Source organism: Trichogramma pretiosum, unplaced genomic scaffold (assembly GCF_000599845.2).
Source record: "Trichogramma pretiosum strain Unisexual culture from Peru unplaced genomic scaffold, Tpre_2.0 scaffold73, whole genome shotgun sequence".
Lineage (NCBI taxonomy): Eukaryota > Metazoa > Arthropoda > Insecta > Hymenoptera > Trichogrammatidae > Trichogramma > Trichogramma pretiosum.
The window spans coordinates 204,892-218,977 of NW_019641624.1; the positions used below are offsets into that span (position 1 = coordinate 204,892).

The 14,086-nt window shown below is 38.8% G+C and overlaps 3 protein-coding genes across 8 annotated transcripts; 1 reads left to right on the plus strand and 2 right to left on the minus strand.

The window, feature by feature from the left end:
- The first annotated feature begins 64 nt into the window (after positions 1-64).
- On the plus strand, positions 65-3,219 carry LOC106653656 (multiple epidermal growth factor-like domains protein 6). The gene is made up of 4 exons (XM_014373184.2): positions 65-198; positions 962-1,099; positions 1,167-1,298; positions 1,404-3,219. Exons 1-4 carry the CDS (start codon positions 159-161, stop codon positions 1,466-1,468), a joined length of 375 nt encoding a protein of 124 aa, XP_014228670.1. The 5' UTR covers positions 65-158; the 3' UTR covers positions 1,469-3,219.
- A 77-nt stretch (positions 3,220-3,296) lies between these two features.
- On the minus strand, positions 3,297-9,854 carry LOC106653606 (cold shock domain-containing protein E1). Of its 6 annotated transcripts, XM_014373109.2 has the most exons (11): positions 9,772-9,854; positions 6,487-8,149; positions 6,228-6,407; positions 5,966-6,156; positions 5,668-5,878; positions 5,372-5,601; positions 5,036-5,297; positions 4,712-4,948; positions 4,442-4,638; positions 3,769-4,359; positions 3,297-3,682 (listed from the first exon to the last, which is right to left on the minus strand). In XM_014373109.2, the coding sequence occupies exons 2-11, from the start codon at positions 6,883-6,885 to the stop codon at positions 3,514-3,516; spliced, it is 2,667 nt and encodes an 888-aa protein (XP_014228595.1). In that variant the 5' UTR covers positions 6,886-8,149; positions 9,772-9,854; the 3' UTR covers positions 3,297-3,513. The 6 variants fall into 6 exon arrangements, with proteins under 6 accessions (XP_014228595.1, XP_014228591.1, XP_014228594.1 ...); XM_014373105.2 differs by having other exon boundaries at positions 5,372-5,878; XM_014373108.2 differs by lacking the exon at positions 9,772-9,854 and adding an exon at positions 9,309-9,445 and having other exon boundaries at positions 5,372-5,878.
- A 391-nt stretch (positions 9,855-10,245) lies between these two features.
- LOC106653619 (glycine--tRNA ligase) lies at positions 10,246-13,098 on the minus strand. The gene is made up of 4 exons (XM_014373130.2): positions 12,680-13,098; positions 10,849-12,529; positions 10,579-10,766; positions 10,246-10,484 (listed from the first exon to the last, which is right to left on the minus strand). Exons 1-4 carry the CDS (start codon positions 12,962-12,964, stop codon positions 10,371-10,373), a joined length of 2,268 nt encoding a protein of 755 aa, XP_014228616.1. The 5' UTR covers positions 12,965-13,098; the 3' UTR covers positions 10,246-10,370.
- Between the last annotated feature and the right edge of the window lie 988 nt (positions 13,099-14,086).

A 14,086-nucleotide genomic window follows, 5' to 3' on the forward strand; every position in this document is an offset into this window, starting at 1 on the left:
GTCGCCGATCTCGCACTCGCAGTTTTCGTTTTATCACGCTCAACGGGCATATTTATTTCAGAAATCTTTTCGAAGTTCGACGATCTCCGCACTAGCTCGCTCTTCTTTGTGTCGGCCGACCAAGAAGTCTTGTGAAATTTGACAACGCCGAAGCAACCATGAGGGGACCAATTCTGCTTCTTCTTCTCGTTGTAACAGGTATTTATAGATATAAAAGGCGAGCTTATGGAGAGAGAGAGAGAGGCTGCGCGGCTTTTATATCATACGTATCTATATCTGCTAACGATACTCGCGCACGACGCGATGCCGTGACGAGAGAGAAGCACAAAATTTTAGATCGCGAGATTTTTTTGCGCGCTCACGCATAAATAATAATACAATCGCATCCGGGCGAATCTCCTTATTTTATGCATAAATAAATGTGCCATTGGCATCGCGCGTACACCGTCTTATCGTTTTTATGCATGGAAATGTTTATCTGCGCGACTTTTCGATTGTGTGTATTATACGCACGCATGGACATGTATTCAAAACAAAGGGAGAACGCAACTTCGGAGCCGAATAAATAAATATTGCCGTAATTCTTTAATCTCTTTCTCTCGACGCTTGAAAATTATCAAAGATGTGTTTTTTGCTCGAGATCGCGCGCGCGCGCTCGAAATGATTAATACAGCCTCGAGAGAGGCTGAGAGAAACGTATAACATAAAAGCACTGTATCTCGCATGGGCAACATCCGGACTCCATCTGGTTTCCACATAAAAACTCTTTTTCATCGTTATCGACGCGCGAGTTTTGCTCTTCCGTACGAATAAATGTATTCAGCGTATTTTGCACGCGAGGCGCCCTGCGAGTTTTCATCGGAGAATGCATAAAACGCGATATCTCGTCGCCGGCGTCGTCGTCGTTGTGCGTTATCAACGAATGAAAATTCTCACACTCTTGCGCGTTCTCTCCCTGCAGTTCTTCAGATCGAGGCCTGCGAGGTCGAGAAGATGGGCAACGGATGCCGAATAACCAGCGGGCAGTGCGCCTGCGGCTACGGCTGCAAATCCGAGTACAGATACGCCACCCTCGAGGAGTGCAAGCTCGCTCTCAACGGTAAAAAAAAAAACCAAAAAAAAATTAAAGAAAAAAAACACTCGTTGATCGATTGAATTTTGTGCAGGACGGAGACGCAACGCCTGTCACAGCCAGACGAGGTGCCTGCACGGCGGCACCTGCCTCCAGATCACGGCCAATCCCGAGTACAAGTGTCTGTGCGAGGGCACGGGCTACTTCGGCTATCGATGCGAGAAGGGTGAGTGTCAATGAACGACGACGATGACGATGCGCGTACAACATATAATATCTGAGGCTTATCTTTCGTTTCTTTTTTTTTTCTTTTTGTCATATTCTGTTGCAGCTTGCCCCGGACGAGACAATCCGAATTACAAGGGACCCTTCCCGCTCGAGTGCGTCGTCATATAAGAGAAAGAAAATATAAGATATAGCGTCGATTACGTTCTACATTACTCATTACTTTCTTTTTTTATGTGTTTACTTTCATTCCGCGCGTATGAATTTTTTTTTGTGGTTCGTCGTAAACTCGAGTAATCTCAAGGCTAAAACAAGAGGACTCTATTGAACTCCACTATAGTAATAAAATAATCATTTTGTACATATTGTATTATCGCGAGAAGAAGACGTAATGATATAGTTTTTTTTTATTCTTCTTCTGCTTCTTCTTCCGCGTCGATGAGAAAATAAATATCTACAATTAAAAAATCATACATTAGGAAGGAGAGTGTTTTGATCTTGGAATTGTGAACAAAAAAAATATTCCTTGACAAATTTACCTTATCAATTTTTCATGCTTCCAATGTTTATTTACCAAAGGATAAATTTTTATACAATACGTTTCTTGCTGTTCCTTTCGTATGTTCGCTTTCGATTTTTTTAGTCTTTTTTTTCGTTTTCTCTATACGGCATGAACATTATTGTAACAAACTTTTCGTTTCGTTTTAATCATATTACCTGATTGATTCATAATTTAGCACTTATTTTGCGCTCGTTTCTTTTTTGTTTTGTTTAAAACTATAATTACATCGGAAATGTGATCAGAGTTTTTCGTTCCGCGTGCGCTAGCGTAACAGTTTCCATGTCTTGGACTTTCTCAATTGTACTGCATGCAGGCAAAACAATGATCATATTTCACATCATTAAAAAATGGCTTCACAAATGATAAATTTTCTTTTTCGTTCGAATTCATTCCTATTTTTTTCATCTCGATCACCAGTATATTTTAAAATACACTTTAACGCAGTACTTGACGAAACAGTTTTCATAGAATGAACGAAAAAAAGTAATTTTGATTAATTTCGTTTTTTTTACATAGCGACAGATCAAATTCGTTTGAAAGGCTCTTTCCTGCCTCAGTCGCGTGCTTTATTAAACGCACTCACATACAATTTATGCTAATACAATTTTTCACCATCACATTACTTCAATAAGAACAAATAAGATTTTCAAACGAATGTCCTTTTCACCTACTCTTTTGAATAAAAATACCACACTTAGTATAGTTATATGAGGTAAGAGTTTCTAGCCTCACATCTTTTTTGCTCTAAAATTGGTGCCACAAGTAAATATTCTCAATTCGTTTTCTTTACACTTTATACCATTCATGTATATTAAATTATTATTCATTTGTCTTTTTTTTTATCAATAGATGTTGCTATAAAAAAATTGTTCAAAGAAATCATAAAACGTAAAAAATATTATCAACATGTACGTATATTTTTATAAAGACAAAAAGGACAAATAGCCTCTGTCGCAAAAATTACAAACAGACACGACTTGAACAGCGACTGACTTGTTTTCAGAAAGAACAATCACATATTCTAGTGATGGAAAGTATGTGTCGCGCTTTAGTGCATACTAACAATCATGTTACTTGCTCTTTTGTATTCTCACATTTTTTTTACTGACTTAAAACGCTACATCACTTTTGTAATCTGCAAAAAAAACCTTACGTCTGGCGATTTGACAAAAATAATTAACAATATTTCATCAACGTTTCTTAGCGATTTATAAATTAATTTGATAACTACAATGTATGTGTGTGTTCGTTTTGAGTGTGTAGTTTTCGGCTGAACGTTTAAGCGTTACATTTTTTATAAAAGAAAGGTATTTTATTGAAAAAAATCTTTCTTGGAAATAAAAATAAAAAATATATTTTAAACTCGTGTTAGAATTTTCAATTCTGTTACAAAAACGAAAAATTTTTCACGAATTTTTTTTCAAGTTTCTCAAATATTCGCGTACTTTTCATATTATTTGAATCAAAAATAACAATGAAGTTCATTAATTACAATAATCGTAATAATCTTTTTGTTACCTACACGTGCAAAAAACAAATGAGGTATGTAGTATATGGGTAAGAGTTATGTATACATAATCGGGTAGTGAAATTATTGTTTTTTTTGTTTATCTCTGTGGATCTGACCCCCTTTCGATTATAAGATCGGTTAACATTATTCGTCGATGGCACCTGGGTTACGTACAATTCTTTCTTGACTAAAACCGCGAGTTCCATCTGGACCCTTTGGTTGCCTGACTACGGTTAATTTTGGCCCGTTATCCTCCAGAGACACGGTGCGTAACTTGCTGATCAATCGTTCTGGTCGTTGCTGCACTGTGTCACTACAATAATAAGAATACGAGGGTAATTATTAGGTAATTGAAAAAAAAATCAAATGGAAAACACAGAGAAAAAAGGAGAAACTCACTTGAGTCGCTGCACATTGCAAGCGGAGGATTTGCCAGAACGTTGGTTAGTGACAAGCACGAATTCGACTTGGTCACCGGGCTGCAGTTTAGCATTATCGCAAACCTCGCTCATGTGGAAGAAAAGTTTCTTGCCCTCGTCGACCTCATAAGCCAAAAATCCAAAAGGCCCTTTCACGGCGTCGACGGTTGCGCGACGTTTCTTCCTCACGGCTACGATATTGCAGGCGTGGCCCTCGCTGTCCAATTGGAACTGCACCGGGTCGCCCGATTGCAACAGTTCGCGCTTGTTCGCCAATCCCATTATTCCAAACTCGTATTCGGGCGTCTCTTCGTTCTCGTTCGTGGGATTGACTTTGATCATGCCGGCGTACTCGACTTGCTCTGGATTGGCACTGCGCAACGGCCTGATGACTGTGCCGTCGAGCACCTCGCTCTCAACTTTGGCCCTCGGTATGCTGCCCTTGGGCAGCAGACGCACCGTCTCGGCGGCGGTGCAGCCACCGATGATGCGACTACTGTTGTTGCCAGTGCCGATCACGCATTCAACGTCAGCTCCCAATTCCAAAGTGCTTGCGTCTCCCTCGAAATTGCTGCAATCAATGAGAAATTCAATGAGATCGTTGCATCATCGTTGCTGCGTTTATTTATTTTTTTTTTTTATCGATGACTCACCTAAAATGGAAAAATATCTCTTTATCGTGATTAACAGTTTCGATGAAACCAAAGCCATCTTTCAGTGCAGCAACGAATCCTTGCACTGTTGTCTTCTTTGTGCCGTTTTGCACCTTCTCCCCTGTAAGACTGAGCAGCGATATGTCTACAGCGACAAGCTCTTTGTTACTTTTGACCTGGCAGATACTGAATTGAACCTGAGCAAAAAACATTTTCATTTCAAGATTCATTCGCAAGGTTTCATATTGAAATCGAATCAACGCAACTCACCTTGTCATTGAGTTTTGGAATAATTTTTGTAATACAGTCTTTTGAAAAGAACATGATGGTTTTTTCCACGTCATCTTTTTGATAACTAATGAATCCTCGCTCGGTTCCATTGGTTTCTTCGACTACCTTTCCCAGTACATCGATCTCAATTATACTTTCAAAAGAAACACTACCTTTCGGTAAGTGCCTTAATCTAATAGCACTGAGTCGAGAGTTTGCATATGATGACGAAGGATCCTAAGTTCAGGATTAAAAATCATTAACTTGCTAACATGAACACGGTGGTTCGTGAATTCACACTATTCACAAACTTTTATGTCTTACCTGAATAACAGTGAATTCAAATTCATCGCCAACGCTTATTTGTCTCTCAACATCTAGCACCTCTCCGAATTTGAAAAAGAGTCTGGGTTCGCGCTCGGCGCAACGAATAAAACCATAACCGTCCTTTAAAGCCACAATAACTCCTTGCTCACGTCGTTCACCGGACACGGAAAATGATTCGGGCAGTAACTCAATTTCGGTGGCTCGCTTCAATTGATCTCTCGTATCCGTAGCTATTCTAAACTGTACCCAGTCTCCGTGCCTGCAATTCGTACACGTAAATAAGCGACCTACTTCGCGCAAAGTGGAGAAAGAAATTTTAAGCAAGATACTGACTTCAGGGTAAAATCTCCTTTTTGATCTTTGTCACCAAACGAAACTTCAACCTCGGAATGATCGGGTGCTCTGTGACGAATGCGTCCTGTCAACGGCTCGGCTTGATGTCTGACTGGTGTGCTCTTGTCAAGCGGCTTCAAAACTTGTCCCTTGATAATTTCATCGCTAATTTCTTCAAAAACAATAGAACCTGGTGGCAACTTGGTTATATTACACGCTACTTCTTTGCCCTGAAAATTCATACATTTATTATTGAGATCTGGAACGAAAGAAAAGTATTTCAAAAGTCTTTTTACATTTCTCGTTTGAATAATGAATTCAACGTCGTCGCCAAGTTTCAATTCTTCCTTCGTAGATTTGGCTTCGCTAAAATGGAAGAAAATCTCCTTCACAACGTCCGCCCGCTCAATGAATCCGAAGCTCTCCTTCATCGAGCACACGACTCCGCGATACTGTACAGGATGAGCTGGATTCTCAAATCTGATATGGCAGGCTCCCAAGTTGCCGCTGCATAACAGACGAAAAAGAAAACGCAAGGTGATAAAGGCGGATTCGAGAGATGAATTATTAGATTCAAGTAGTATTGACGTTTACCGCTGATTTGTTGCAATTTGAAATGACACTCTGTCTCCGTTGCGTAGAGTCACATTTCCTTCGACATCGTCTTTGGTATAAGGTAGAAAAAAGCATTCACCTCTGTTCTCGTAACTGATTCGACCTTGAGAATCACCGTTCGACTGCAGCTCGGTCGTAACAGTGCCCATGACTCGTTCCGCACTCAAAACCTGCGAGGAAAAGCAAAGTAATATTTACAATAATAGCCTGAATCTAGTTTGAAGCCAATTATGTTACTCACCACTTCGGGAGCAATTTTGCTAACGATACTAGCGATGGGCTTGCCTGTTCTACGATCGTACGTCATTTCGAATTCCACAGGATCTCCGATTTTCAAGTGTTCAATGTTGCCACTAAATTGGCTAAAGTGAAAAAACAATCTTGCTTGTCTCTCGCAGCATTGAATGAACCCGTACGAGTGCTGTAAATAAATAAATATCATTTTAATCAGTAAAATTGGTTCAAGATGATTAGTTAGTACAATTAATTTAAATAATTACCAAAAGCTTTTCTATAATGCCCGTTTCCCTGGGACCCTGATTGCTTGTTTGTTCATTCGGCTGATAACTGGAGGAATTATTAGTCATAACTGGCTCTCCAGAATAATTTGTTTCAAATGCATTAAAATTGCCAATGGAAAATGTCGCAGAACCATTGCGAGGTGAAGTTTGTGCGCCAGATGAGTAGCTGCTGTTGAAAGACAAATTTTTCCCAGGCGGCGAGTCCATGAAGTCACCACCAAAGTTATTTGTACCATTGCGGTAGTTGTTGGCGCTTTGATGATTATGGCCACTCATCATTTTAGGACTTGGAATGGACATGGACTTGTACTCTAGGATTGCTGGGTCAGAGTTCATGATTGGCGACTGGAAATTCTTCCACTGAGGATTGCTGGACATGGCTCAAATTCTTCTTTTACTTCTTATTTTCTTGTTAATTGTTCAACGCTTATGCTTCTATCTCCTGCTAATTCTCTTATAGATTTGTTTAGCTTTAATTTTATTTGTCTCTTTGTCTTCTTCTCGTTGCGTTTGATGGAAATGATTCAGTCGAACTATATTTTCTGTCTTTAATACGCTGCAGGCCCTGACAAGCCAGTGAGCAGAGTTAGATTATTTATACTTATACTTAAAATTTTTTTAGTCTTTTCGATTATTTAAGTGTTAACATAGATATCACAGAATGGTTCTTGGTACCTTATATCTTTGTTTATGTATTTATCAACGACTTGCGTTTATGTGTCTGTCTAGTGATGAGAACTTGACAAAGAGGAAGAAAGGCTTCTTTAAAATGCCGCCAGAGAATTGATTTTTGTACTAAATTACCTTCTTTTTTTGCTTATTTGTAACTGTGAGTTTGTGGTTGAAGAAGATAATTGTTGCGTTGCTGCTATTTGATGACTATTTTATATTTTTTACGTATCATCGATACCATTCATTGAAGATGGTATCGACTGAGTAATAAGGCATACAACGCAATAACTCGTTGGCACGTGATGCTAGCAGGTTGTAGGTGTCTTGTAGATAATAATGCAGCAGCCTTGCTACAGATCTTTTACCGAATGTTATTTATGAATATGCAATGCTCTATTGATCTCTTCTTTGTAAATAACTGACTTCCTGAGAGCATGCAAAATTCCCAGCACAGAATGCATGTGTGCCAACGATAAAATACCCTCACTTTGCATGCATACGCAATACGCAATATTGTGAGAAGGCAATCTCTGTATTGCCTTTTATTCTTAATATTTTTCTTGTGTCTATATTTAACAATAAATACTTGCGTATGATCAAGAAAGGTTGAGAATTCAGGTAGAGTTGGTATGCGTTTTGTTGAAGTTGGTTGTGCCTTTTGGGTTCCCAAAGAAGGTACAAATAATAAACGTTAATCGAATAGAATAATGTTTTTGAAAGGATAAGGTGGTAGAAGTAGACTTGACAAAAATCCTCAGATGTTTTCAATGCGTGCTGAGTGTGGTTGTGTGCCGTACTTTTTTCTTCGAATATACATACATTTATCTACATATATTGTTGTATTCATATATGCCACTGCTTTCTTTGTTTTCTTCAAATTTTCTTGTAGATCAGTAATTGAAAGGTTGAATTTCTTGCTTTGGAACGAGAAGTGAGTTTCAAAAGTGTCCTAAACTAACATTAACACAAGCTGAAAAATAAAAAGAGACAAGAGTTTAGCTTTTTTTTTTTGGTTAAAACGCACAATAATATTTACGTAAACTAAACGTATCAAGGGAGGGGGGGCCCGACCGTAGATTAAAAAAAAAACGAAATAAATCGCCGTACGAACTTTGTGTAAAATTGCACGCGAGTTAAAAAACGTATTTGTAAACATTTAGAGGGGGGTCGTGGCCCAATTATTGTACACACGCACTGCGGACACTCACACTTCTAGTCTTAGATAATGCTGCTTATAGGCCAGCAACAAGAGAGATGCAGAAAATTTCGACTCGCCAGAGCGCGCACGTTTTGTCACCATTTGATTATCCGTGAATGAGAGAGAAAAAGAGATAGAGAAGGCAAAAAAGACGTGGGTTTTCGTCAAAGCATTAACTAATTCTACATCTCATTCAATTTGGTTCACTTGACCGTAGCAAGAATATGTACACACACGTATAGGGAGTAAAAGAGAGCACACTACACAGCACATACTATCGTGAAAGAAGAAAAGAGAGGACGTGCTCTTTCTCTTTCTCTCTCACTCTGTCTCATCACCATCGTATCTCTCTCTCTCTCTCTCTCTGTCTCGCTTTTTTCTCCATCTCTCACTCTTGGTGTGTGTCTGCGCTTAAATGCGTATGTGTACGTCTCTCTTTCTCTATCTCTTCACACACAAAGATACACAAACTCGATATAATAATATTTTTACTACACGCTTGAAAAAAAAAAAATAAATAAAGAACATTGAGCTCCGATTATGATGGAGAAGGAGAAAGAGAAAAAGAGAGAAAGAGAGAAAGAGAGAAAGAGAGGAGAGAGCAAGAGAACCAACAAAATTATTCTCTCTCTGTCTCGGGAGAGACGTTCATCTCGCATCGTCACATCGGCATTTTTTTATGTATCTCTCTTATTAAAGGAAAGGCCTGCAACAGCAGCAGCAGCAGCAGCAGTGAGTCACATACGCACAAAACGATCGCGCGTATCATACACATAGATATAATATGTGCATATATAACGTATGCACCACACGCACTGCAATATTGTAATTCACTGGTAATTGATGTGTCTCTCGCTTTCGCTCACGCGTGCACGATAAAATGCAGATATGCATCTAACACAGTCCCACGGATCCTCCGAAAATTACATACACGCCTGATTGAATTTTGCCGTTTTTCTTCCTGCAGTCATGGTCACGAAGAAGATATCTTAATAACACGAGTGAGATAGAGAGAGATGGATGTACATATATATATATATATATATATATATATATGTATATTTAATACGTGTATACATCCATACGCGTATCTACATATACAAAGATAGAGCGAAATAGGGAGTAGACCCGCAGTCTTGTACATTATAGCAGAGACAAACTGTATGTACGTATGTATATACATGCATGTATTGTATATAGCCACAATGTACAAGATATATGTACGCCAGGTTCGGAGTTCGACGGCTCGTAATTGCAATTTTGCGGGTCCGATCGGGCCCCGGGCCGCGTGTCGCGCACTTCCACGGCCGGGGGATATTGGGGCCTGGCGGGGTCGGCACTTTTCACGCGTTAATCCGGCCTAAGCCATCGTCACGGCGAACGGGAAAACTCACCACGACACAGCACAGCACTGACTACATGCCGCCATGTTGAATGTCAACATCCAGTAGTTTCTCATACACACGCAAAGGCCGCGACGTGCGCCTCTGGCGTGTTTCCATGTATTGGTGTCCGTGGTTGTGCGCGCGTGTGTATGTGTGTGTATATGCGCGTACGGTATATCATCTCTATTCTATATGTACAGATAATAATACGAGAGAGCCTCGGCGCAACTCCCTCCATGCGCACAGAGAGCCAGTGAACAGGCTTTTTTTCAGTTTACAGTCGGTCGCGTGCTGCAACTCCGCTGCTGGCCCTGCGCATATCACCGGTTTCCTTGAATTGGCGCGCGCGCACGTCATAAATGCATATTGCAATGACGTCGAGCGCGCAGATTGAATATGCATCTGGCCAAATGAGGGATATTGCAATAGGAAATTGGAAGCATTGGATGATTTGAAAAACGTTTGAATGACACAAATCGGCAGTTTTGATACTTAACAAGATTTATTGTATAAATGCACTTTTAAAGTACAGCTTTTAGTTTGTTTACACAAGTCGAATTTTTATGATCATGATAGTCAATATACTCTACATCTATTGATGCATGATTTTATTGAGTTTCTGAGGATTCTTGTTGCTCGAATTTTGGATACTTGGCCTCGACTTCAGACCATTGCATTTTTCCCAATGATAAGTCTCTGACGATTGCTGGCAATTCATCAAGCTGCAAATTGTAATAAATATTAGATTAGATGCCTCTTTATAAATTAAAAGGATTATTTTTATTAAGAGTATTTAAATATGAAATAATAATTTACCTTAATTCTGACTTGGCTCATGTTGTCTCTTTCTCTTAAAGTTGCACTGTGAGGCTCTTTCAACGAATCAAAGTCAATAGTGATACCAAATGGAATTGCGATCTCATCAGTTCTCGCATAACGACGTCCAATACTTCCTGATGAGTCGTCGACTTTGTGAGACACATCAACTTTAGTAAGCTCTTGGGCTGCAAAAGAACAAATAATGATAAATATTTTTTTCATTAAGAAAATGATTGGATAGAAATACAAATGAAAACTCAGGCTTACATAATTTTTTGACAAATGGGGCAAATTCAGCATTGCTACTGAGAGGCAAAACTGAGCACTTTAGAGGTGCGACAACTGGAGGTAAACTGAAATATTTCCTCTGCTCATCTCCTTCTCTGCCTTTGAAATTGTGCTCAAAAGCAGCATACATAATTCTTCCAATACCAAAAGAAGGTTCAATGACAGATGGAACAAATTCTTCAACATGAAGGGTTTTCTGATAACGTTTCACTGTTACCATATCCTTGGTAACCTTAGCTGTAAAGTCTTGCTCTTCAATATTGTACTCTCCATTTTCGCTAATTATTTTTTCAAATTCATTTAATTTATTTTCAGGAACTGCGGCCAGAGCATCCAATACTCGTTTAGCATCTTTTCTAAAAGCTTTTCCTATTAAACCACGATTTGGAACTACTTCAACAACGTCAATAGTTTTAGGTTGAGCTAATTTCTTTTCTGCAACCAACTTGACTCCTGTAGCTTTTGCATGTTGTGTTAAATCATAAGCTGACCTGTCAGCACATCCAACACATTCAACCCAGCCGTATGATGTTAAGCACTCTGCGTCCCAACAATCACATGCATAATGAGCCATTTCATTTCCCATATGCTGTCTAAACCTTAGTCTTTGAGGATCAATACCAACTGTTACGAGGAATTTCTGTATTCTAGCCATAAAATATCCTAATGTTTCATTAGCAACAAGTCCACTTTTTACAGCTTTACCAATGGTTTTTCGCTCAGCACTTTTACCATCCATTTGATTACATGCTGAATACAAAAGTAAAGTTGTGTCTGCAACTGATTCAAATTTAGAATGGCTTTTATCGCTAGGGTCACAGAAGTGTTCTATTTCAGCCATTGTGAATTCTCTAACTCTGATCAGACCAGATCTTGGAGAAATTTCATTCCTAAATGAATTACCAATTTGAGCAGCAGCAAAAGGTAATCTTTCTTGATTGAATTCAAGTAATCGTTTAAAGTTGACAAATATTCCTTGGGCAGTTTCTGGTCTCAAGAAACCTTTGATTAAACCTGTTGGGCCAATTTGAGTTCCGAACATTAAATTGAATTCAATAGGTTCAGTAAGATCATTACCAGTAATAGGTGATTTCATATTATACTTTTTAATAACATGACCCATTTCTTCTTTGTTCATGCCATCTAGTTTTATTATAATATCTTCACATTCTTTTTTGATATTTTCTGTTGCCTTTTTATCGGAACACAATTTTTCCAAATGTGCTTTAATCAAATGATCTAATCTGAAGCATTCACCATTTTTAACATCTTTAACCATAAGGTCTGCAAATCTTTCAACGTGTCCAGATGCTTTTAAAACAGGTTCTGGAGTAAGTATAGAACAATCAACTTCTAACATTTGTTCTTCTAAAACGAAAAACTTTCTCCAAGTACTCAAAAGATTAGCTTTGAAAGCACAACCCATTGGTCCAAAGTCATATTGGCCGGTGATACCTCCATAGATAGCAAATGACTGATCATAGAAAAATCTGCGCTTCAAAAGATCTTCCATTTTAGCTCTATCAAAATTAGCGGAGTCAGGAGTCAAAGAAAGTTCTTTATCTTCTAATAACTTTTTTCTGAGTTTCAGTTCAGCCACAGCTTTTTTGATATCGAGCTCTGGTGCTCCGCTTGCTTTTAGTTGTCGAACCAAATCTCCCTATAAATATAAAAGTAAACTTTTAATAATTGGTCATTTTTTAAAATGAAAAGATGTTATTGGCAAAGATAGAAAACGAAAAAATGATGCAACAGGTTAAAATCAATGCATGAAGAAAGTGCAATCCATATGTGGCACGAGTGCCCTTACCTGTTGTTTCACACTCGCGCGCAAAGGTGCCAATTCCTTTTCAATGTCGGGGTCCGTCATGTCGAGAAAAATTTTCAACTTGACGTTACGATGCTTCTTTGTACTGCCCCAAACAGGCTTGTTTTTTTCGGCAACTCTCGGTCCAACTGAGGCGGCGGCGTGCGTGCTGCTTAACCTCCAGAGCCAGTGTGTTGTTGCTGCAGCCCACTGACAGTGATGCTGCTGGAGAACTGTTGCGCGAATGCAGGCACCAATTGGCAATACGAGGCCGAGTGAAAGGCGCATTCGAAATTTGCTGATGTTTACAACACTTTCACCGTGGGCCGTTTGGTGGCGATTGTTTAGTATACGATGATTCGCGTAGACTGATTACACCAAACGCTTGTATAAGGAGATGCCTGCCTGAAGTGCGTCTGCTAGCAAGTTGATTTCCATGTGACGTAGAAAGTATACACTTGCAAGTACTCGGAGAGTCCCGCTTTAAAAGACGCAGACAATACGTCCATCGTTGTGGTTCGACTCCGAGATTCTAAATTTAAATTAAATAAATAAATTAAATAAATAAATTAATATTATTAATTAAATAAATAATTAATGATATATTTAATTTTACTTTAAAGTTTTAGATATATAAAAAAATAACTTACTTTAAATCTGGGTATTTCTCTTTCAGGAGAAGCTCGACCCTACTCTTGAGAGTCTTCGTGCCTTGGTTGCTATGCAGCCCTCTACCCGTAACAATAGTGCACTTGCGTTTGCAGTTCGTTGGGAAGGGCTCTCTAAGCAATTGGTTTTTTAGAAACTCCTTTACCATTTCGAGAGCCTCTTCCCAGTAAAGGTAGTGCAGGTCCACGGTGTTAGCTGGACTATCAGTTAAATTTAACTGAGCGCCCAGGACTAACCACCGTAGACATTTGTGCACGTACCGCAAACTTGGTGATCCACTTTTGCCACGGGTGAATAAATTTTGAACGTGTATTCTTAAAAGTTGTTCAAAATTTAATTTGTCTCGATGAGTCTGAAAAAACAAATTTATCGAGGTGCAATAATTATAAATTTTATTTGAAATTAAAGTTGTATGTAAAGGAAACAGCAACGGTTTTAAATAAACCGTGTTATTATTTCCTTTGCTCAGCACTCGATAAATTTCTCAAATACCAGATCCTTGCACTGTAACTTGATATCCCGATGTTAGAACATAATACACATATATGAATATCGCGTGAGAGGTTGAAGTCGAACTCTCAAATATCGATTTATTGTTAGAAAGTAAATTAAAAGTCTCTCAACGCGTGCTAAATGGCATATGAGTAAATCTCGTGAAATTTTTATTTTTAAAGCACACTCGTTGAATTTTTCTTGGGGACTTGCAATAACGATTCAAAAACCTGAAAAAAACTGTGCCCA

Bases quoted from the DNA above. Each gene is read 5' to 3' on its own strand.
- LOC106653656 (XM_014373184.2), top strand. From the start codon at position 159: ATGAGGGGACCAATTCTGCTTCTTCTTCTCGTTGTAACAG. The intron at 1,100-1,166 runs GTAAAAAAAAAA...AATTTTGTGCAG, and splicing joins GTGCAAGCTCGCTCTCAACG to GACGGAGACGCAACGCCTGT. The intron at 1,299-1,403 runs GTGAGTGTCAAT...ATTCTGTTGCAG, and splicing joins CGGCTATCGATGCGAGAAGG to CTTGCCCCGGACGAGACAAT.
- LOC106653606 (XM_014373105.2), bottom strand. From the start codon at position 6,885: ATGTCCAGCAATCCTCAGTGGAAGAATTTCCAGTCGCCAATCATGAAC. The intron at 6,408-6,486 runs GTAATTATTTAA...ATTTATTTACAG, and splicing joins GCATTATAGAAAAGCTTTTG to CACTCGTACGGGTTCATTCA. The intron at 5,879-5,965 runs GTAAACGTCAAT...TCTGTTATGCAG, and splicing joins CAAATTGCAACAAATCAGCG to CGGCAACTTGGGAGCCTGCC.
- LOC106653619 (XM_014373130.2), bottom strand. From the start codon at position 12,964: ATGCGCCTTTCACTCGGCCTCGTATTGCCAATTGGTGCCTGCATTCGC. The intron at 12,530-12,679 runs GTAAGGGCACTC...TTATATTTATAG, and splicing joins GCGCGAGTGTGAAACAACAG to GGAGATTTGGTTCGACAACT. The intron at 10,767-10,848 runs GTAAGCCTGAGT...GTTCTTTTGCAG, and splicing joins CCCATTTGTCAAAAAATTAT to CCCAAGAGCTTACTAAAGTT.